This window comes from Balaenoptera physalus, assembly GCF_965194825.1.
Source record: "Balaenoptera physalus genome assembly, chromosome: 14".
NCBI classification, from domain to species: Eukaryota; Metazoa; Chordata; class Mammalia; order Artiodactyla; family Balaenopteridae; genus Balaenoptera; species Balaenoptera physalus.
This window is the reverse complement of record NC_138893.1, coordinates 34,449,035-34,473,177: the sequence shown is the minus strand read 5'-3', so window position 1 is coordinate 34,473,177 and position 24,143 is coordinate 34,449,035. Positions and strand designations below refer to the sequence as shown.

The following is a 24,143-nucleotide window of genomic DNA, read 5'->3' as shown; positions in this document are numbered from 1 at the left end:
GCTTGGTTAAGGCCTCGGCACCTCCCGAAGCAAGAGGAGAATGATTCACCATTCCTCAGTTTCCTCATCTGTCACAGCTGGACCTTCCTCGCTGAGTGGAGGGGGAGGATTGAGAGAGGTCAGCCTATAGAGACTGCTGCTCAGTAACAGCAGCTCGCGGGTGTTATTATTACTGTTTCCTTGACTGCCACCCAGTTTCCTATTTCCAGCACTTCCTCTTGAAGCTCTGGAAACAGAGATCCTAAGTGATTGATAGCAAGTGAAGGTGCATTGCCCAGCCCTGCTCCTTGGCCTGACCCAAGGTCAGGTGTGGCCAGTAGGTGGGGGCTGGTCTGTTTCAGCTGCGCAGGGGTGCCAGGAATGAGGTGCGGCCCCTGGCCCAGCTATCAGGGTTCCCAGAGCAGCTGCCTCCCACGGCTGGGCACGGCCATGGGAGTGTGTTCCCCAGACCTGCCGAGGTGGAGCAGGACCAGGTGCCTGGCTGTGAGGAGCCCTGGGAAAGCCCAGGTGAAGGTCTCCTGAACCTCACATTGAGCTTGGCACGGAGGGCCTGGCCTAGAGCCTCTGATCCTCCAGCTCCCAGGGATCCCTGCTTCAGGGCTCAAGGCTCTCAGAAGCTTCAGGAACCCAAGGTCCCCAGGGGATTCTTGGCCCCTTGCCATCCCTTTGAGGGCAGAGCAAGGGGCAGGCAGAAGATGTGCCAGGGTCACCTCTCAGAGCCCCGGGTAGAAAGGAGCACAGCATAGCCTGCTTCTGGGGCGATGCCTCTGCTCACTCATTCATTCGTTCCCTCACTCATTTGCAGACACTAACTGCGGTCCGCTGTGGGCCTGGAAGCGTGTCCTAGTCCCTGAGTGCTGGTAAGCAAAAGGGACATGGCCTCGGATGGGACCTAATAAAGACATAAATTATAGGTCTTTGAAGGAAGGACTGGGGAGCAGTGGGAGAGAAACATGGAGACATAACTCTTGGATTGATGGGGAGGGGTTTCAGGGAATGACATGACGCTGAGACCTGAACGCTTGTCTGGGGAAGTGGGGGTGACGTGTGTCAGAGCGCTCAGAGCAGCATTATTTGTGATGGTAAAAATCTGGAAATAACCCACGTCTCTCAACAAAGAGTGGATGAATGAATTATTTTCACAAAACCTGTGGATATATGTTTAAAAATTTTTTATTCTCTTTAAGCTTGAAATATTTCATTAAAAAAAAAGATACTGGAAGTGTGTATCTGGCAGGGGGAATGACATGTGCAAAGGCCCTGAGGCAGGAACTCTTCCCCAGTGAGGAAGCAAGTGAAGGCCTGGCTTTTGCCCTGGAGGCCACCCCACTACCTCTCTGTTTGAAAATCTGCTTTCAGCTGCCCCTGAGACCAAGGGAAAGGTCCTTGGAAAGACGTTCTAGGAGTCCTGGGTGTCAGCTGGAAGACAGTGTGATGGTGGGGGAAATTGGACCATCGGGGGCAGTGCCTGTGTAAGCTAGATTAGTGGGAAGGGAAACCTTTGGGGTGAGTCAGCCTTCTTTGGTTGGATGCAGCAGAGCCTAGCTGAGCTTCTGCCAAGGGCCCTTGGTGATTCTTCTCTCCTTTTGTGGAGGAACTTGCCTGCTAACCAGGGCATCTGTGTGAGGTGAGTCACTGTTTTCCCCATTTTGTTGATCGCAGACACCTCCAAACACGTCCGTTTAGTCTGAACTGCATACACTGATGAACTTGGACATCTGGACGAGCAAGCTGGGCGTGTGCTTCAGCTTTATGTCCGTGGACTGCTCTTCTAGAACTCTCTGAAATCCATGGAAGCAGGGATTGCAGATTGAGGATCACTAATCTGGTCCAGGACCTCTCTTTTCTGATGCGGAAACAGAGGCCCAAAAAGGGGAGGTGTCCTATCTGAGGTCATGCTGAGCGGGAAGGAAACAAGGGGCCCGGCTGACGTTTGCAGTCCAGAGCTTTCTCTTGGCCCGGAACATGGGTCTCGATGTCCCTAGCTGAGATGAGTCCTGCTGACCTCTCCTGGGGAGATGCGTTGTGTCTGACCCTGGCTCCTGAGCCTGGTGGGTAGGGTGGGAACCACGGGTGTGAGATTCTGGCCAGGGCACTGCACCTGCAGGTGCTTCCTGCTGGCGTTCTGCTAGGGAGCGCTTCCCTCCCCCTTCCGTGCGACTCTCTGGCTGCAGCATCCGCCAGCATCTACTAGGTGCAGGGCAGTGTGCTGGGTGCAGGGGGGCCATGGCCTCCGCCCTGCTGGACCCTTCTTCTGGCTAGTCTGTGCCAGGTGGTTGTTAGAGGGTATTGGGGCTTTGCCTGAGAAAATGCTGTGTGCCCTGCATGACTCACTTCTCTCTGGGCCTCTGTATCCCCAGCTATTCATTGAGGGGCAGGGCTGTGTGATCACCAAGGCCCCTCCCAGATCTGGCGTCCATTAGTTCTGAGTCTGGTGGAGAGGAGGGAATAATTACAGCCCTTTCTCACTGAGCTTTCTTCACTGTGCTAAATGCTTTACATGCATCAACTCATGACTCCTGTGTCTATGAGGTCAGAAAAGAGTCAGCTGAAGCTCAGAGAGATTGAGTACTTGTCCAGAGTCAGTCACACAGCTAATAAAGGACACAGCTGGGCTGTGAACCCAGGCAGTCTGACCCTGGAACGTGTCATCTTAATCACCACTGTGGCAAACTGAATAAGGGCCCCCAAAGATGTCAACATCCAAATCCCTGCAACTTGTGAATATGTTACCTACCTGGTAAAGGGATTTTTTGGCTCAATTACACTAATTAAAGGATCTTGAGATGGGGAGGTTTGCCTGGATTATCCTGGTGGGCCCGATGTAATCGCAAGGGTCCTTGTAAGAGGGAGGCAGAGGGAGATTTGACTACAGAAAAGGAGGTCAGAGTGATGCAGCTTGAGAAAGACTCAACCAGTGGTTGCTGGCTTTGAAGATGGAGGAAGGGACCACGAGCCAAGGAATGTGGGCAGCCTCTCGGAGCTGGAAAAGGCATGGGAACAGATTCTTCCCTAGAACCTCCAGAAGGAATCAGCCCTGCCGACACCTTGGTTTTAGCCCAGTGAATCTGATTTCGGACTTCTGACTTCCAGAACTGTAAGATAATAAATTCATGTTATTTTAAGCCACTAAATTTGTGGTAATTTGTTATAGCATCAATAGGAAATTAAAACAACTATGTCCTACTTACTTGCAGCTAGCTCTCCTTTCTGTATTCAAGTTTGATCCTGAATTCCTACGGGTAGAAATCTCATCTGCCAAATAGAGCTCTCCTTGGCCATTTTACAACTAAAGAAGCATTTTAGACAAAGACTTTGTAAGGCCAACCGCCTTGCTACCATTTTCTCTGCTATGTAATGGGAATTAGGAGGGGAAGGTACAGAGGGAAAGGGTCATGGGACCCCAGCATAGACTCTGCCTCTGTAAGTCCCCAGCTGGACGCTCCACCTCTCCAGGCATCGTCTCTGGTCTCCTGTGAGTGATCGCCTACAGTGGGGCCTGCACCAGATGCCCAGCACATCTTTGTGGGCTGAACAAGCAAGGTCAGGGCCAAGGTCCGTGGCAGCAAGTGGTGGGCTTCTCCCCAGGTTCCTGCAGAGAACACAGGTGCTCTGGTTCATCCTCAGGTACCTGTGCTCATGGTAGAAGTAGCCTGTGGGCTTTACTGGGTCAGGAATTTAGACAGTCCTTAAAGAAAGCAGTTCTTTCTGTAGAGATGCTATTTTGAGCTGATCTTTAAGGACAATGTGCCGGCTCTGTAGAACCCAAGGTGAGGTCCTCTGGTCCAGTCCAGTAGCACAAAAAATGGGGTTCTTTTTACCTTTCCCAGAGTGTGACTTAACTGCTCTTGGGTCCATTGCAAGGACCCATGGGCCTTGAGAGCTCATGGGCCCAACTCCTCATCTGAAGAAACTGAGGCCCAGAGAGGGGAAGGGACTCCCCAGGGTCACACAGGAAGTTAGTTAATAGTTTCCTTGTTGGGAATTCCAAGCTCTGAAATGATAGGGATTTTTCCTGGGGTCATATTAAGACAGGGGAGTCATTCACTCATTCATTTAAGAACATTTTATTGTGTACCTGCTCGGTGCCAGGCACTAGGTATAGTCATGATGCCAGCTTTTGAGGAGTAACCTTCTAATGGGTGGGGTGGGTGGGTGACAATAAGCAAGCTTAAAAGATAAATGAATAAAATAATTTAAGGTCATTACAGTTTATAAGGGGAATAAACAAGACGTGATGGGGAGTATCTGCTAGACAAGGGAATCAGTGAAGGCCTCTCGGAGGAGGTGATCTCTCAGTTGGAAACCAAAGAAAGAGTCATGGGAAGCGTGTTTCAGGCAGAAGAAACAGCCAGGCACACGGACTCGGAGTCGGGGGCGAGGGGAGGAACTGGTGTAATTGGGAAACCAAGGCAGCCCAGTGCGACTGGCACGGAGTGAACCAGGAGATGAGATAGGGTGGGGAGGCAGGTGGGCTTCAGCCTGCAGGCCTTGTAGGTCACGGCGAAGGGTTCAGGTTTCATCCCAAGGACCATGGGGAGCCGTTGGAGAGACTGGAAGTGGTTTGCTTTTGTAGAATGACACAGGCTGCAAGATGGACAGTGCATTGGACGGGAACCAGATGGAGGCAGGGAGGCCAGTCAGGAGGCTGCTGCAGCCGTCCTGTGAAATGTGATGGTGGCCTGGACCAGGGCGGTGGCCTACTTTGGAGGGGCAGGGAGATAGCAGAGTCAAAATGTCATTTGGCAAGAGAACCTGTAGGACTTGATGGATGGTTGCAGGTGAAAGACTGTTAGTTAGTTGTTGCTGTGTAAGAGGTTACTTAACAGCTTAGAACAACAATCAACATTTGTTAACTCATGGTTTTTGTGAGTCAGGAATTGGGGAGTGGCTTAGCTGGGTGGTGCTGGCTTATGGTCTCAGGTTGCAGTCACGATGTTAGCCGGAGCTGCCATCACCTGAAGGCTTGACTGGGGCCGGAAGGCCCACTTCCAGGGTGGCTCCTGCACGTGGCTGGCAAATCAACGCCGGCTGCTTCCCGGAGGTCTCAGCTCTTGCCCACGTGGGCCTCTCCATAGATGTCCTCAGAGCAAGTGATCCAAGAGAGGGCAGGGCAGAGGCCGCAGTGACTCTCACGACCTAGCCTTGGAGTCATACTGTCATTTCCACCACATCCCTTTGGTTACACAGGTTCAGTGTGGGAGGGCACTGCACAGGCTGTGAATCCCAGGAGGCAAGAATCACTGGGCCATCATGGAGGCTGTTTACCACAGGGGCCATGAAGAGGGTGAGATCAGGGATGACGCTAGGCTTTTGGCCCAAGTGGCTGGGTGAATGGTGGTGCCATTTACTGAGAGGTAGAAGCGCATGTTTGGGGGAAGGTAGGTGGGAATCAAGAACTCTCTTCTGGACCCCAGTTTGGGAGACTTCACCTCTGCACTGGAAACTTCTGTCTATAGGTGCTGCTGTGCTGTGCTGGTTTTGGGCTTCCATAGCCTCAGACTTGGGGGGAACTTTCTCAGGGCCTAGTTCTCATCTGTCCCTTGAACTAATCCCATGTCAGCCTCGAGGACCAGGAATTAAGAACTAGGCATTCTTAGGTTCAAATTCCAGCTTAGCCACTTAGTGGCTGTGTGACCCTGGGCCAGATACTTGGCCTCTCTGGGCTTGTTTCCGCATCTGCAAAACAAATCCACTTTGCTGTGGTAGCATGAGACTCAGAAATTATGTTGCTGTAGCGCTCAGGCTGGGGCCTGGTTCGCCCTGGCCTCTTTACACCTCAGATTCCCAGCCCTTCTGTGTGCACAGTCATAGCTACATCATAACATACCCAGGTCGCTAGGTGGATTTGATTGGGAAGGATTTCTAAAGCGTCTGTTCAGCTTCTTTTAAATAGATGATGCAAAAATTCTGGGGACAGCAGAAGTAATTATTACTCACAGAGAAATGCAAGTATTTTTATGAGTATCTTCTGAAAAATTGAGGCATTTTTTCATGAGCAAACAGTCTTGTTTATTTCTCTAACAAAATAGCCACAATTGTGCTGCAGGGGCCAACTTTCAATGCCAGTGGCTTTTCTCAGGGGTCGGCTCACCTCCCTCCTACTCCCCAATCCCCCCACACTTCCTTTTCTTTAACCTAGAGAAAACATAGTGAAGACAAAAGTGACCAAATTTGGGCTTTGCTGAGAGAAGGGGATTACTTTTGCAGTGAAAAGTTAATTTTTGTGGGCAGACTTTCTCAACTGTGAAAACCAGTGTGGGCAAAAGCATAGTAAGCCTGAAAGTACATTTGGAAAATGATTTTCCTTGGAAAGGACATTTTTAAGAAGGTCATTAGTGTTTGCAAGAGGACAGGGGCATCTGTTTTCTCCTGAAGGAAATGTTCACTCAACTCGTAAAGAGACAGAGCGGAGGAGAGGGAAACGGGGAAAGCCACGGGGAGGGGATGCTTGGGGAGCCGGGATGGGGAATAGGACGGCTTAAAATCGTGTTTGCACCCGCCTGGTGCCTGGTGCTGTGCTAAGCACACTCTCTGTCTGACCCTCACAAAGGACATTCGGTTATTACACCTGTTAGGAAACTGTGGCTCATAGAGATTGGGAAGGTGTCCTGTGGTCACTCAGCTGGTGGACAGAGGACTCAGAAGTCCAACCCTGCCCGTCTGATAGAGCCCCCTCTCTTTCCATGCTGCCCTAGGAGAAAGGGCTCTTGGTCCAGGGTCAGGATAACTGACACGGTAAGATGGGAGGAGACACACCTGAGGGGAAGGGCTGGGGAGGCGGTGTGTGCCCTGTCCCTCCCATAGAAGGTGTTGTGTTCCCATTTTCAGGGAAAAAAATGCAGCCTCAGGAAAGACTACAGTGTGTGATGTGGTTTTATTGTTTTAAAGTCCATTTGGGGGACTTCCCTGGCGGTCCAGCGATTAAGACTCCGAGCTTCCACTGCAGGGGGCACGGGTTCGATCCCTGGTCGGGGAACTAAGATCCTGCATGCCGTGTGGTGCGGCCAAAACATAAAAAATAAACAAATAAAGTTCATTTGGAAACCATCTCTTCCCTTGTGGTCCTGCCTCTCCATCTGTTTATCAATCTATCTGTCAACGAGTTATTGAGCATTTACTATGTGCCAAGCACGGTTCTGGGTGTTTGGGAGATAGCAGGGAACAAAACAAAGATCCCTGCCCTCGTGGCCTGCATTCTAATGGAAGGAGGGGTGGAGACAGGCAGTAAGCCACGTGGAATGTTACAAAGTGATATGTGCAGTCAAAATTAAACCTGCAAGTTAAAAGAAGGGTAGAGGGATCCGGAGAGGCAGGCAGTGGGTGGGTACAGCCTGTAGTGTTAGAACAGGTGAGCAGCAGGTGTTGCCTTGGAGGGGTGGAAATGCTCTGGAACTAGGCAGAGGTGGTGGTAGCACAGCATCGTGAATGTCCTAAATGCCACTGAATTGCTCACTTTAAAGTATCAATAATTCATTTTATTTATTAGGGAAAAATTATTAGGGAAAAAAAGGTGGTCAGGGTCAGCTTCATGGAGAAAGTGATATTTGTGCAAAAGGCTAAAGGAGGGGGCGGTGTTAACACTTGGGATGTTTTCTCCCAGGGAGAAAGAGGAAGGCTCCGGGCAGAGGGAATAGCAAGAACAGATGAACTCAGGTGAACTATGAACCCCGGGCCAACAGCCTGCTGTCTGTTTTTGTAATCAAGTTTTATTGGAATAAAGCCATGTTCATTTGTTTACGTATTACATTGTCTGTGACTCAGGGACTTCACCTGGGTCTTTACAGAAAAAGTTCCTGACTCCTGAGGTAGAGCATACATAGGTCGTCAGGTGGGAAGGTACATGGGGTATGTGAGGAACATGAGGAGGAGAGAATGGCTGGAGTGAGTGAAGGAAGGAGTAGAAGCAGGTGAGGTCGGAGAAGTCACGGGGACCAAATCATGTAACCCTCCTGCATGGCTTTCCTGTGGCACCTCTGGTAAATGTCAGAACAGAGGCTGACATCATGCTGATGGGGAAGTGTGTGTGTGTGTGTGTGTGTGTGTGTGTGTGTGTGTGTGTGTGTGTGTGTTGGGTGGGGGCAGTGGTAGGGTGGAGAGATGGCTGAACTTGGGAGTCCTAAGACCTGGGCTTTAGACCTGCTGTCTGTCCCTCGCCAGCTCTGTGTCCTCAGTTATCTCATTTACGAAAGTCGTGATGGTGATGGTGGTGGTGGGTGGTGATGATGGTGGTAGTGGTGTTGGTAGGGATGGTGATGGTGGTGGTGGTGGTGGTGAGGATGATCGTGGTAGTGGGGATGATGTTGACAGCGGCGATGGTGGTGGGGATGGTGGTGGTGGTGGGGATGATGGGGGGTGACAGTGATGTTGATGGTGAGGTTGGTGGGGGTGGGAATGGTGGTGATGGGATGGCAGTGGTGATGATGGTGGTGGTGGTGGTGAGGATGATTGTGGTAGTAGAGATGATGTTGACAGTGGTGATGGTGGTGGGGATGATGGGGGGGTGGCAGTGATGTTGATGGTGAGGTTGGTGGGGGTGGGAATGGTGGTGATGGGATGGCAGTGGTGATGTTGGTGGTGGTGGTGGTGAGGATGATCGTGGTAGTAGAGATGATGTTGACAGTGGCGATGGTGGTGGGGATGATGGGGGGGTGGCAGTGATGTTGATGGTGAGGTTGGTGGGGGTGGGAATGGTGGCGATGGGCTGGCAGTGGTGATGATGGTGGTGGTGTAGATAATGACTGCATTCAGTGAGCCCCTGCTCTGTGCCAGGTACTTGCACACTTGACTCTAACTCTTATCGCAGCGGTGCAGATTGGGTAGCAGCATCTTCCTTTGCAAGAGGAAACACTGAGTGGCTTGGGGAAGACCATGTGTGTGGCAGGGCTCAGATAACATGCTGTGATAGCCACTTGTCATATTCCAGCGAAGAGACCCGGAGGCTGTGGGCGTGAGAAGCCCTGGTAAACAGCACAGCCATCACTCAAGGGCAGCAGCCTCTGGTCAAGGTGGCCCAGTCGTAGCGCTGCCCTTGGCAGCAAGGGTTTCCTGGGAGGGACCGTCCCTGGGCCTCCCTGCCCTCCCACTGCCACCCCAAAGCCACACCAGAGGCCTCCTGTGTCTCAGGCTCAGTGTGATGGGAAGGGGCCGCGTCCCCCCAGCCCCATGGCAACCAGTCACCAGGCCTGGTGTTGGTTTGGGTTTTCCTAATTGAGGTTGTGGGATCCTTCTGGTTGTGGCTGAGGTTCTTCTGCCCTGGAAACCTGACTGTGGCATGGCCATGGAGTGGGGCCTGGAGGTGCTGGGACCTGCCCGCAGGCCGCACACGCCCCGTGCCGCTCACCACCGCTACCTCCCGCCGCTTCAGTACCGCGCTTCCTTTGAAGAACATACTGGAGGTTTTAGGTTCTTGTAGCTGACAGCTGTGGCACCACAAAACGTTCCGTGGTCAGGATCCCTGTGTGTCTTTGCCTCGCCATGTCTGGTCCCATGGAGGGTGCAGCCGGCCTTGAGGCCTGGGGTGTGGGAATGCACTGCTTCTGTTTGCCCACCATGGTTTTTGCCCACCCTCCTGGTGGGGTCCCTGTGAACAACAGAAACCCCAACTAAGCCACGGAGTTCAGCTCCCAGGCGGGTAGGCAGGCCCTGGAAAGGCCTCCGCTCCTGTCCTGTCCTCCTTGCTTCGCTGAGTTTGGGCAGGGTGCGTGCTCCCCGGCCTGGCTGCGCCTGCCCCAGTGTCAGCCTTTTGACTGGAGCCTAGGGCTTCATCCTGAATTCTGATGAATTCAGGTGGCGGTGGTGTGAAGGTGGCAAGCGCCTCTGGGTGGGAAGAGGCTCTGTGCCCCGAGCCCTGCCCTCCTCCCTCTCTCGCCCACCCCCGGGGTCCTATGCCAGCTAGGAAGGCGCTGGACGCACTTGAAGACACCAGGGCTACCGGATGCTTCCTGCCCCGGAGAACCGTGGACTCGGCTGCCCCGCATAAATGGCACAGTTCCCATCACAGGAGATTCTGGGCCAGAGGTGCCTTTGGCAGCCGCTCGTGTTGTGTTTTCATCCAAACATTTCCATCAGCGGGTAGTTCTGGGGGCGTCTCCATTCGGCGCCACCAGATCCTGACCTCCCAGCTCCAGCGCTTTGGGACAGTGGGGTAACGGAGGAGTGGAGGACAGGGGGGAGTCACCTAGATGCAGGGGGTGTCCAGGACATGTCACAGAAGAGGGTGTCCTGAGGCAGAGACCCTGTGAGTACTGGATATTTCTAGAAAGTGAGACCTACAAAAATAGAACGAGGCCCCTGGCCCTGGGTTTGCAAGCTCCATCCCCCTTGCCCCACGCACCCGATCAGCTCCCTTCTTATCTGTACTAATGCGATCTTAAAAAACAATCTTTTGAAAAAAAGGGTTCTGCTGCCACGACCTGGCACCACCCTCCCCCGCCCCCTCCTCCCCCTCCCATCCCAGGTGAGGAAACTGAGGCCAGAGGGGTGGGCCCGTCTCCCTTTCACAGTGGTTGCCAAGTGCATTGGGTTGGAGAAAGTCCCCTGCAGGCTGAGGTCACCTCAAGTACATTTGGCTGGAGTCATGTCCCTTTGGAAAAGGCTTGAGTCACTCAGTGACGCAGTCCCAAATGGCCCTATAATTGGGATCTTGCCTTGTTTGGGGCTGTATGAAAAGAGACTCTGAACCAGTGGGATGCCCACACCCTCCTCATCAGCTTCAGCTGCGGGCGCCACTCTGGCAATGGCAAAGGGGACAGAGCCCAGGTGGATGGGACAGAAGTGCTAGTGGCAGGGAGGGCGAGCATAGAAACAAGCAGACACCGGGGTCGCCTACCCCAGCAGGAAAACTGGCCTCCTCCGCGTGGCCTGTGGCCTTTGAGAACACCCACAGCCCCCCCGTGGTGACGTGTTCTGGAAAACCAGCCCTGCTGGCAGTGCTGTGGAAACTGAGTCCTGAAAACTCACCTGGGTAGAAAGGAATTGAACAGACTCTTTAGCCCCACAGACGTCCCAGGCAGAATTGTCACAGTGCCTTCCACTTGACCGGCTGGAGTGGCTGAGTCGTCAGCTTCTGTGGCTGGGACCACAGAGAGCGATCCTTCCCATGTACCGTCACCAGGATGCTTGAGACCCTCCCAGACCTTGATCCAAATGCGCTGAGAGCTCCTCCAGTTTTCAGGATTCTCACCCCCCAGCCCCCAGATGTGTATTCTAAAGACCTGCTTTACAACACAATTTGAATTTCTAACAGATTTGGTCCCTGGCATTAGCATGACCTTTCCAAGCCTCCTGGAAGCTTGGTGACCCACAAGCCATTCCGAGGAAGGGGCTCTGAGGTGGCAGGAGGAAGAGGCCCTGCTGAGAATCCTGGGGCCCCTGTAGCCCGGGCCCCCCTCCATCCTGTGTCCTTGTGCCTTTAACCAGCAGTACCCTAAACCGTTTTGGAAGGGAGGGCAGCTGTTTCTGTGGTTTCGCCTGTGCTGCCTCTAGTTACATCTGGCCCCACCTGGGGGCCTCTGCACTGAACGGGCAAAGCTCACTCAGCCCCTCCGTCTCGCCCCATCCACAAGGGCCACAGCTGATTGGGTAATTTCAGAGCCTAGGCTGGCCCACGACACGTGGCGTGCCTGGAGAGAAAAGGTGAGTTGGCCAATCAGATCTGCTCCTTGGGACTCTAGACTCAGGATTCTGGCAGATGGGCAGGGAGGGGGCTTTGGGGCCTGCCGGCTGCAACACCATTCTGAGACTGACTACCCCGAGTGAGCAAAGACGCCACAGAGGAAGCGCAGTCCCCACAGGCCCACCCTCACTTCAGACCGCAGCCGCCGGTTTGAGGGTCCCCAGGCCACACATACTTCTGACTAATTGGCTACAAATTTGGGGATTCCCCCAACCCCTCTCAGGTTTGGTGAATCACTAGGACGACTCACAGAGCTCAGGAGAGGGCTATATTTACAATTTTATTAGAGCAAAAAGATACAAATCTGAACCAGTGAAAGGGGGAGATGCGTAGGGCAAGGTCTGCTAGGGACACGTCACCCTCCCGGCACCAGTGTATGATCACCAGCCAGGAAGTTCACCCAAGCCCAGTGCCCAGAGTTTTTATTGGACTTTTCATTACTTAGGCGTGATTGATTGAATCATTAGCCACGTGTCTGAACCCAGTCTCCAGCCCCCTTCCCCTCCCCGAAGTTTGGACACCATCATTTGGCTCAAAGCCCCAACTCTCCAAGCCCATGGTTGGTCATTCTGGCATGGCCAGCCCCAGCTTGAGTCATCTCCTTAGCATGAGCTCGGGTATGGTTCCGGGGGCCCACCATGAATAAAACCCACACCCCCATCACTCGGAAAATTCCCAGGACTGGGAGGTCACCTACCAGGAACCAGGGACAAAGTCAGTTTCTTCGTTATACAACAACAGCCAGTTGGGTTCCATGCAAAGAGGTGAGTAAGCCTGGCGTGGTCTGCAGAGAGGCGCATGGCGGAGTGAGAGGCGGAGACACCCCAGCCCCGGGTTCTCCGTGTCTCCACAGCCTTCCTGTTCCCACAAACCCAGCTGCTCTTGGCTGCCTCTCCTTGGATTCCTAGAGGCTCCAGTGATCCTGGTAATAATCCCTGTCTTTGTGGGTCAGCTTAAATGATTCTCTCTTCCTGCTCACCTTGGTTAGAACCGCACTCACCAACACGGTTTTCCAATGTGAGTTGACAAGTCTGTCCTGGAGGATGTGGTCCATGGGAAGACCGGCTTCCACTTCCTCAGGGCCCACAAAACGAATCAGGTCCTCTCCAGACCCCAGTGTGCTTATCTCCAGGGATGATGCTCTTCTCTCTGGGTTCCAGAGAACAGTAAAGGTCCAAAGGGAAGAGGTCAGAATGGGAAGAGGTACCCAGGAAGTATATGGTGTGTGCAGTGATGATTTGGGCGGGGTTTGAGGTGGGTCCTGCCCGCTCTGTAGGGAGCCAGACCTGGGCCCGGTGCCGGGTGTGGTGGGCCCCTGAGGCCATCTCACCAACCTGTTCCCACCATGGCCATTGGTGAGCTTCTCTCCGGTGTCTCCCTCTGGATTTCTGGAAACATTTGGGTCTGCATCCAGTTTGCCTTCCTACCCCGGCGAGTGGCCGGGTAAGTGCTTTTATGGGCGTCGTGTGAGAAGAATGCTCAAGCCAGGCAGGGGACAGGGACCGGGGTTCTTGTCAGAGTCAGACCCCAGGATCACCGAACTGGTCCAAACTGCTGTGAATTTTTTCAGATCTAAAAAAGAAGTAGGCAGGGCAGAAATAATAAGTCAGAGAGAGAAATTTCCAGAAAGAGTGGTCCCATCGTCGTCCCATTTCCCACGTGATGCTCAAGGACTTTCTCAAACTTGACTGTGCATCAGAATCAACCTGGAAGTCTCATTAAAACAGACCACTGGGCCCCCTCCCAGAGTTTCTGACTCAGTAGATCTAAGGTGGGGCCCAAGAATTTGCATTTCTCACAAATTCCCCAGTGATGCTGGTGCAACTGGTCCAAGGACCACATTGGGAACCACTGATTCAAGGGTGTGAAGGAAGGTCTTTCCAACAAATGCAGAGAGTCTTTCTCAGCTTCCCCCAAGGAACCTTTCTCTGACCAGGGAGGAAGAGAGCATTAGACTAGGAGTCAGGATGCCTGGGTGTGTGACACAAACCGCTTGAGTGATTTGAGGCAAGGTTCTTGCCTTTCTGAGACTCTATTTCCTCACCTGTCAAATGGGTCCAGTAAGAGGACTTACCTTGTGTGGTTGATGTGAGTATTAAATGAGAGGGTGTCTTAACAAACAGCTCCCTGACTCTGGTAGTACAGGAAATGCCACATTTCTTTAACTTCCGAATCAAATACACTGTAAGATCGATGAGGAGTTCAAGGTCAATTGTTTTGCAAAGGTCTGTCCCACTCCCTTCCACGGATGGCACGAGAAGCCCCAGGGCTCAAAGGAGTCCAGCAAATAAGACCTCACACCATCGGGGTCACTGCTGTTGCCGATTTTGTCAGTGTCCTTTGGAGGAGAGCGCATTTCCACTCCCCTGTGCCAGGCTGGTCCTGGGTCCCTCACAGCTCAGAGCCCCTCGTCACTGGGATCCAGCAGGGGCACAGGCCTCCCCACCATACTGTCTCCCTCTCGTTCTCATTTCAGTCCTCAGCCTTCAAAGCACGAACACCTCCCTGGAAAACAGTAAAAGCAACAAGAATAACAGCCAATTTCTTCCCCCACAGTGACAGTTTTCTCATGGCAGTTTTTTGGCATGATCTTTTCATTCTTCCCTGGGTGCAGCCACAGGAGCAAAAGAAATGCCAGTTAGTTTCTCAGTAGCTCACCCTGTTATGAGCACTTGGTCCGTGCTTAAGACACGGTAGCTCTTTATTACTTTGCTTTTCTCCCAAGTCCTGCGCTCCATCCCCGCTAGGACTTGCCCTCCTGCTGGCCACTCTCCCTCCTCCTGCCCTGCCACCCCCTTATCACACTTCCCTCGGCCCATCTGGGGTGTACCTGCACGAGGCCATTGCTGGCAGCCAAGGGAGACCCTGGGGGCTGGAGAAAGCAGAAGTGATTCGGTAAGCAACTTCCTCTCTGGAGGCTGCATCTTCCTGTCGCCCACCTTTCTCCAGGTTTTGCTTGCACTCTTGCCCACCCAGGAGAGAGACCTGCTGCCCTGGTCCTTTGGTGCCTTCCCCAGAGCCATGAGTGGGTGGAGTTCAGCTCATGTCCACAAGCCCCATATCTTGGTCTCTTCTCACCTCTGATAGGAGCCCTCCTGCCTGGCTCCTGGCCTGTGCTGCTGGCATCCCCTCCCTGGCTGGGGCCCCCTTCCTCCATGCAGCCTGCCACCTGCCTAGCCACACCCCCAGTGGTCTCACTCAGCTCTGCTCTTTTAAGCATGGAATGAGCTGGACGTCCACGAAGGTAGGCACTCTGTCCTCTTGGCCGTCTCATTTTTAGCATGTGGAAGGTAAACTGTGAGCAGCAGTAGTCTGGTTGGTAAAGAAAGTAAAGCCCAAGGATGCTCAAGACAGGAAGTGGCTGCTGGTCAGTGTGGGCTGGAGAAGATACACGCTCCTGTTTGCATGTGTGGTTCATTCATTGGCCCTGTTAATTCCTCTCCCTGAGCCTCAGGTTTCTCATCTGTGAAATGGGGCTAGTACTGCCTTATTGAGGACCAAGCGTGTAGCACCTAGTTCAGTGCTAAGCAAATATTCACTTAACCATTCAGTCAACATAACTTAACAAAAGCTTGCAATTGTCCAGGCCAGTTGTGTTAGCTGCCCTACCCTCTGGAAGGATATGGAGCAGGTCTGGGCTGAGCTGGGAGAGGGTTGTGGGCAGACAAGGGATCTGCCTCTCAAGGGCAGCCCTGGAAGGGGCATAACGTTGGGGGCTTGAAGAAAGAGCAGGGCTTCAACAGGCAGAGGGGTCAATTCTGGAGGTCAGAAGTCTGACCTGGGTCTCACTGGGTTAAAACTAGGGTGTTGGCAGGGCTCTTTCCTTTCTGGGGGCTCTAGGGGAGAATCTGTGTTCTTGCCTTGTCCAGCTTCTAGCGGTCGCCTGCATTCCTTGGCTCGTGGCCCCTTCCTTCTTCAAAGCCAGCAACAGCTGGTCTAGTCTTTCTCACATCACATCACTCTGAGCTGACTCTCCCACCTTTGCTTCCACAATTAAGAACTCTGGTTACATCGGGTCCACCCAGATCATCCAGGATAATGTCCCTGTCATTATCCTTAATTCAATCTGCAACATTCATTCCCTTTGCCACATAACCTAACATATTCACAGGTGCCAGGGATTAAGGGATACTTTGGGGAAGCATTACCTTGCCTGCCCTAGTCCCTGCCCTGTTCTGGGGCATGAGGAGGTAAGGAGGAGGAAGAAGGAAGCCCCAGGTGGCTGTGTGGTACCCACCGGCCCTTCATAACGCCAGCCTCTGTGTCACGTCCTCCAGCCTTGACTCACCTTTGCCACCTCCCTACTACCACCACTGTTGCCCCATTACTAGCGAGTCTCTCAAACCTCGCACTTCTCCTGAGTGTTGGTCATAATGGTCATTAAATAAAGCAGCATTTCTCCATTTCAGCACTGTTGACACTTCGAGCACGTTGTTCTGTGTTGTGGGGTGCTGTCCTGCTCATGGTACAAGGTTTAACTGTATCTCTGGCCTCTACCTGCTAGATGCTGGTAGCACCCTCATCCAGTTGTGACAACTCCAAATATCTCTAGACACTGCCGAATGTCCCCAGAGGACAAATTGCCCAGGGGTTGAGAACCACTGAAATCAAACCTTTGATGTTTGTCTTCCTTACTAGATCGGGCACCCAAGAGGGTGACACCCCATCTGTCTTGCCCATCCCCATGTCCCCAGCACCTGCATAGTGCTCGGCATTTACTAGACGCTCTACACATATTGGTTTAATGAATTAATGAATTTTGTTAATTTTCTTTATTTTTAAATTTTTTGGTGTTAATTTTCTTAATGGATAAATTAATCTATAAAAAAGTGTGTGTGTGTGTGTGTGTCTTAAATAGACTCGTGTTGCCATAGACTGGCTACCTAAGAATCGCCTGGGGAGCTTTTTACGTAGCCCGACTCCTGGGTTCCGATCACAGAGAGCTGGGGCTCAGGCTGATGGGGTGCAGCCTGGGAGTCTGTTTTGTCAAGAGGGCTTCACCAGTTCCTCAGAAAAGGTAAACACAATTACCATATGATCCAGCAATTCTGCTCCTAGGCATATACCCAAAAAAATTGAAAGCAGGGACCCAGACGTTCGGAGCAGCAGTATTCATGATAGCCAAAAGGTGGAAACAACCCAAGTATCCATCAACAGACAAATGAATAAACAAAATGTGCTGTATACACACAACGGAGTATTATTCAGCCTTAAAATGGAGTGAAATCTGACACATGCTACAACATGGATGTACCTTGAAGGCATCATGCTAAGTGAAATCAGCCAGTCACAAAAGAGCACATCTTGTACGATGTCACTCGTGAGGTCCCTAGAGTAGTTAAATCAGAGAGACAGAAAGTAGAAAGGTGGTTGCCAGGGGTAGAGGGGAGTGGAAGCTGGTGTTTGATGGGTACAGAGTTTCCATTTGGGATGATGAAGAAGCTCTGGAGGTGGATGGTGGTGACGGTTGCACAACATTGTGAATGTACTTAATGCCACTGAATTGCATACCTAAAAATGGTTAAAATGGTACATTTTCTGTTATGTATATTTTACCACACACACAAAAGTGCTTAATCCCAGCCAGATCTGGGAACAAATAGTGTGGGAATCAATGGGGGTGCAGGGGGTGCGGACTGGATGAGTTCTAATGGCCCTTTTAAGCCTCGGAGCCGGAGCTGATGGGGATGGGAGCGTCAGACTTGGCTGATTTCTCGAGATGGCGGCCCTTCCCTGGGGGATGCACATAACTAACCTTTACAGGGGCCGGGCCAGCTGCCGCATGGAGGCCACTTGTCCTGTCCACAGGGGCAGCTGCGGCCCAGCTCCAGCTGATCCTCGCCATGGGGGGTGTCTGGTTATGGGAGAGAAGTCCCAAATCTGGATTCATATGTAACATCTCCATGTTTAAATCTTGACACCGGGTTCAATGAACAGGCAAACACACCAACAAGCCACATGTGGGTCCAACAGAGCAGCTCTTCAGGCCTCGGGCCCGGGGTGGCGTCTTTTCTCCGTAGCTTGGGCCTCAGCTGGAGAGATCCAAGTTCTCTTTCCTCCTACCGGGTGCTGTATCACTTCTGAGGTCCGATGCCAGCTTCCTCTTTTTTTTTTTTTTTTTTTTTTAATATTTCAGCTTACTTTTTTTTTTTTTTTTTAAACTTTGGGTTTATTTTATTTATTTATTTATTTATTTATGGCTGTGTTGGGTCTTCGTTTCTGTGCGAGGGCTTTCTCTAGTTGCGGCAAGTGGGGACCACTTTTCATCGCGGTGCGAGGGCCTCTCATTATCGCGGCCTCTCTTGTTGTGGAGCACAGGCTCCAGATGCGCAGGCTCAGTAATTGTGGCTCACGGGCCTAGTTGCTCCGCGGCATGTGGGATCTTCCCAGACCAGGGCTCGAACCCGTGTCCCCTGCATTGGCAGGCAGATTCTCAACCACTGCGCCACCAGGGAAGCCCCCAGCTTCCTCTTTGATACCTGGGAGTTTCCTTTGCTTTCGGTGCTCCCGAAAGGGAGCTTTGTAGACAGAAGGGTGAGCGTGAATGCCTAGGGTCTGGATTCTGGTCAGGCTGGGGTCTTGGCCCTGCCATTTGTGAGCTGTGGGGCTATAGGTGACTTGCTTCCCTGAGCCTCAGTTTCCTTGTCTGTCAAGTGGGAATAGTAATAGTTCTGCCTGGGAGAGTTAGAGCAGGGACCAGGGCAGGGCCAGCAGAAGGGCTCTGAGGTGTGTGTGGACGTGTGATGGTGTGTTGGCGCCGGCTGGAGCAAAGAGCGCAGTGGAGTCGGACAGGCCATCAGCTGGTGAGTTACGCAACATCGGACGTCTGTTTCTGCATCTGTGATATGCCCAGTGATTTCCTCCTCCACGAGTCATTCTGAGGATTAAGTAAGATAATGTTCAAACAGTGTCTGGCCACAACATGAGCCCCATACACATTTGTTTTGTTCCCTGGAGGCTGGGGCCTTTGACCTTTGTGGAGACTTGAGCAGAGGAAGCTGGGGCTGGTTGGCTGGGCTGAAGACAGAACGAGCAGAGCGCTGGGAAATGGACCGTGTCCTGCCCCTCTGCCGTCAGCTCCCTCTCCTCCTTCCTGGCCCCCCAGCTGGGGGTCCTGGTCCCATCCTCAGAAGCCCACCCACTTGCTGTTCAGGAAGATGGCCTCAGCTCTGCAGGGCAGTTGGATGAGTTGGGAATCTCCCTTTATTGAAATCAGCTCTGTGCCAGCCCCGGAACACACTGGGCCGGGAGCGGGCCCAGAGCCGAGCTCCTCCGGGTGTCCTTGGGTTGGCTGGCTGGGGGAAGGGGCCTTGCCCTGCCCAGACCCTCTCTGGGGGTCAGAGGCTGGGGGGAGCAGCCCAGGGTGCTGAGGGCCTGGCCAAGATCTGGTGTCTCTTTAACTGGCCCCAAACTTCGCAGGTACTTGGGGTGGTGATCACATGAAGGGGGATAAGAAGCACTTAAACTTCTGAGACGCTGAGGGGCCTAAAGGACTATGTGGCCTTTGGTGAGTCACTGACCAGTGGAATTTAAGGGCCACTCTGGGGGCAGTGGGCAGACGATGGCATCTCAGGTTCTTGGCGGGGTCCTGGCCACGTGACACAGAGGTGCCTCCAGGTCCAAGTTCCAAATGGTGGTGGGCTCAGGGACACGTAGGCTGGAGTCGGCCCCCCCTTGCTGTTTGCACACCTGAGCGTTCTGACATCTGTCCACGGATAAGGTGTGGCAGGGATGATGGGAACACCTGTGTGTGCACCTTAGGTAGCTCCGTGTGTTCATTGCATGTACGTGTTCATTGTGTGTGTTTGTTACATGTGTGTTCATTGTGTTTGTATGTCTATCATGTGTGCATATCCATTGCGTGTGTGTCCCTAGCGTGTGCGTGTTCATTACATGTGCACACTGGGCAGGAAGCAAGGCCTGACGGGGTCCTTCAGGAGTCCTTCCAGCCTTGAGAAATGCATCCCCTGAGACCCTGGGGTTTGTGAGGCGGGAGAAGAAGGGGGTACCCAGGACAAGTGGGAGTTGAAGTCCTTGTCCCCAACACCTGGCCTCCAGCTGGGGATGGGGACTCTCCCCAGGAAACAAGAGGATAAAATGAGGTGGTGAGGGGGCTGCAGTCCACCCGCTTGTGAATCCATTTCACCAGGATTTCCCAGGCCGACAGGCCTGGCCCCTGCCGTCGGAAGGTTGTGGTCGAGTCTGGGGTGAATACCGGGCACCCAGCAGGGCTGCACAGCCGTGGGAGACGCCGAGGAAGAACAGGGCGCCCGGTGTGGGTGCAGGCGTGGAGGATGAGAGGGACCGCTGCTGCTGGTGGTGGCGGGGCCCAGGCCCGAGCGAGCCTGCAGGAAGAACACACAGGCTCGATGCCGGCCGGGGAGGGGGCGCGTCCCTGTCTCCCAGCCAGGAAGCCGTGCACAGGCTCACTGGGCTGGGACACAGGCTCTGGAGCCTTGGACAACACTAGCATCAGCTCCCTTTCTTTCTCCCCCATCTCTGCAGGGGGCGGAGGAAAGCGCAAAGGGAAAAGCAAGAAGTGGAAGGAAATCCTGAAGTTCCCTCACATTAGCCAGTGTGAAGACCTCCGAAGGACCATAGGTAAGCTGTCCTGCCTCGAGGGGGCGCGGGGAGGGATGGGGAGGGGAGCAAGGGACCCGTTAACCGGAACCGTCTGAACGGTGAGTCAGGTACAAATCGATTAATGCAGTAAAGTGATGCCAGGTAGGAGCTCCAAGCTGATGCCTTTGCTAATTGATATAAAGATGCAGCCAACATTCGTCGAGTATTTGGTGTGTGCCGGGCAGGATTATCTCCCAATTACCCTTTGAGGCTGTTATTTTACTCCACTTTTCAGCTGGGGAAGCCAAGGCACAGAGAGATTCTGTAATTGGACCAAAGTTGCACAGCTTGTGGGAGGGCGGTGGAGGTGGGCCACACCTGGCCCTGAGCCCTCCCTTGTAGCTTTCCGCGCTTCCTTCCTGGGGCCCGTGGGTCCTGCCCTCGGGAAGCAGCCCCACGCTTTGGGAGCTGAGGCGGGGTGGTGAGCCTCTGGGCCCCCCTTCCCTGCTGCCGGGGATGTGGGTTCTCCCCAAGGAGCTGCCCTGCTCAGTACACAGCCCTGTCCTCTGTATCCAGCACCCACACGGCCAGGCAGCTCCAAGAGCAGAGGGCGCTTGTCTCCCGAGGGGCTGGCACAGCCAAATGCACAAGGGCGGTCTGTCCCCGGCCCCGCTCCGAACACGGCTGTGGTGAGGAGGCTTGGGGACTGGACGAGGACTCTCTGTGCTGGTGGGAGCCCTGGCCCTTCTCCCCTGTGTGCCCAGGGTGGGGCACTCCGCCTTGCTGCATGAAGGCGTCTTACCTGCTCCTGACTGCTAGAGGTCACGGATGTGCCACACTATGTTTATTATACTCAGATCCTTTGAGCGTGGATATAGGATGATGCTGTTACCCAGAACTCCGCAGGCCCAGCTGCTCTGGAGACTTCTGCCCGGGGCACTGGGTCAACTGCCCTGCGCCTGCCGTGGAACGTGAGGCCACTCGTGGCCCTTTAGCTTTTCTGAATGGCTTCTCCGCGTGGCCTGGCCTCCACCAGCTCCCCAGCCCAGGTGGGACTCACATGCCGTCCCAGGCCTGCTCAGTCCTCTCGCCGGGCCCCCCCTCTCCAGATTCTTCAGTTGTGCTGTGACAGCAGGTGACCTGTTCTCTCTGTGCTCCCCACATGCCCAGCACGGAGGAGGAGCTCCCTTAATTGGTGTTTATGAAGTGAAAGGAAGCCACGTGCATCCCACAAAGGCAGATGTGAGCAGGGAGGAAGTAGGGTGCTAAGTGGTGGGGAAATGACCTCAGACCCACCTTCCGTCCTTAAAACCTCAGGTCGGAGTCCCCACGGTGTTCTTGGGGCTGAGAGTGCAGTTGGCCTAAGAGATCAGGGCCTCTGGGTCCAGGCAGACTTGGGTTCAAACCCCACCCGCTCTCCAGCCACCTGACAAGCTACTTAATCTTGCTGAGCCTCAGTTTCCTCAGCTGAAAACAGTGCTCATGGACCCAGTCCAATGAGACCAGGTGTGTGAAGGGCTTCGCTGGAGCCCGGGACCACTCCCCTTAGCACTTGACTTTCTTCCTGGAATGTACAACAGCTCCCACTCTGCTGGGCCACTCTTGTGTTGGGGGGTGCCCAAGTTCGCCCTTGATCTGGAGGTACGTGGGGCAGTGGGGGGAGAGAAGATGGGCTCTTCTTCTGGGGCTGGGAGAATGTTGGGGAGGGTTTTGCCACTGACAACTCACAAGTAGCCTTCAGAGAGGGGAGAGGAAGGAGAGTCCCTGGAATCTGCCGCCACCCTCCCGGGGCCATCTGGTTCTTTAGGCCTGGAGAGAGTAGGGCCTAGGGGTGGGGAGGGGTGGGGACCTCAGATGCCATGGTCTCCGCACACCCCTGGGGAGCCAGACCTTCTTCTCCATCCTCTTCGTCCAGGGCGAGCAAGTTCACCAGCTACCACATGCCTTTCCTGGATACTGAGCCCAGGTTTTTCTCAACAGGCCCAAGAATGGCTCCCACTCAACCTCGGAGCCATAGGGCTGATCCAAGAGACCCTTCTGAGATGTTGATTTGGAAGAGAGAGCTTGAAATAGGAGGAAAGGACCCTCCAAAGGGGGGAGCTGTGTAGAGAGGCAGGGTAACTGCGTGAGGGCCAGTATCACCTGGGAGGGGCCCAGCAGGTGGAGCCCATTTGCTTCTCTGCCTTTGGGTTAACTGCCTGCAGGTGGTGGTGTCTGGAATGGTCCACAGGGCCCACAGCTCTGAAGGCCACCTCCTCAGAGAATTTAAATTAGCTCCTGGCCAGGGTCTTTCAAAGCATCGTGCCGTTTTGTCAGGGCACCGCCCACCTCCCCACCTCCCACCCCCAGTTATTATTGGATGTCTGTTTGCCCCTCAAGTGCAAAAGTCTCCTCGAGAAGGATCTTTTAAATTCACCACCATGTGCCTGGTGCCTGCTTACAGGAGGAGCACAATAGTTGGATGAACGAGTGAAGGAAAGAATGAATGCAGTGGTATGAAGGAGTGAACACTGAGCTTCTGCAGTGTTTTAAATAAATGGAAGAGTGTTGAGAGTCATTTGAGGAACATTTGTGTACCTGCCACCTGGATTAAAGAAATTTTAATATTTTGCTATATTTGATTCATGTGTCTCTTGAAAATGGAAAACAGAAACGTCAACTATAGGACTTTCAGTTCCAGACAACGTGGAGTAGATGCGTGTTTCCTATCTGCCCCCACCATGGGCAGTCCAGAGCTCTGGACATCACATATAAAAAAATATAAGAAGATTCCTAAAGGGACTTCTCTGGTGGCGCAGTGGTTAAGAATCCGCCTGCCAATGCAGGGTACACGGGTTCGAGCCCTGGTCTGGGAAGATCACACATGCTACGGAGCAACTAAGCCCGTGCGGCACAGCTACTGAGCCCTCGTGCAACAACTACTGAAGCCCGCGCGCCTAGAGCCCGTGCTCTGCAACAAAGAGAAGCCACCGCAGTGAGAAGCCCTCGCACCACAATGAAGAGTAGCCCCTGCTCGCCGCAACTAGAGAAAGCCCGTGCGCAGCAACGAAGACCCAACACAGCCAAAAATAAATACATAAATAAAATAAAACCAAAACAAAACAAAAGAAGCATTTAAAAAAAAGAAGAAGATTCCTAAAAATGGAGGAAGAGGCAGACTGGCTGGGACCTCAGGATGTGAGGAGTGATGTGCCAGTGAGCTCCTGGCTTTTCTTTTTTGCCTCCCTTAAATCCCAGGGACCAGGTGCTGGAGAAACTCACTACCCGGAGATGCCAATGGGTGCAACAGAAAAGACACCTCCCCCCCCCAAAAAAAATCCTGTTCTCTCTAGCCAGCGGCCTGGGAAAAGGACAGCTGAGCTGAGCTGGCCCCTCCAGAACGGTCACACTTCGGCCACAGTTCACTCCAGCAACGTGGACGCCTCACTGTCTACCTTTCTTTTCACTTATCCTAGTGCCAGACTCAGAGACCCAGGGCTCCCTCCCTCTCCACGTCTCTCCTCTCTGACACACAGATCCTGATACTTGGAGGTGAGCGGGTTCTGCCGAGGTTCAGTCCCCGACACCAACTCTCAGTGCCCCCCACTCTAGCCCTGCTCCCCATGGGGCCTCCAGGCATTGCCCCAGAAGTGCCCCAAATGCCCCTCACCTTCCAGTTGGCCCGGCCGCACCCTTTTCACTTCCGGTATGGGGAAACCCCTGGAGCCTAGGATTCGCCTGTGAGCTTTTCTCTGTCTGTGGATTTCACCCCATGGGCCCCATCCCCATCTGTCCATCAAGGTCCATAAACGGGCCTCTTGTAGGGTCCACTCCCCTGGGAGGGTGAGAGAAACGTGCACGCTGGCGTGTGAAAATGAATTCTTCTGTTCTCCTAGAGGGATTGAAAAGACTCTGTGTATGAGTG

At 53.4% G+C, this 24,143-nt stretch overlaps 1 protein-coding gene across 6 annotated transcripts in view; it reads left to right on the top strand.

Annotated features, from left to right (window-relative positions):
* The window catches only part of GRK5 (G protein-coupled receptor kinase 5), a 220,290-nt gene that overhangs the window by 82,953 nt on the left and 113,194 nt on the right, over nucleotides 1-24,143 (top strand). For all 6 annotated transcript variants that reach the window (XM_082424767.1, XM_082424768.1, XM_082424765.1 and 3 more), the window contains one exon: nucleotides 20,183-20,278. In XM_082424767.1, the coding sequence (XP_082280893.1) occupies nucleotides 20,183-20,278 (96 nt within the window). The remainder of the gene's footprint in view (nucleotides 1-20,182; nucleotides 20,279-24,143) is intronic.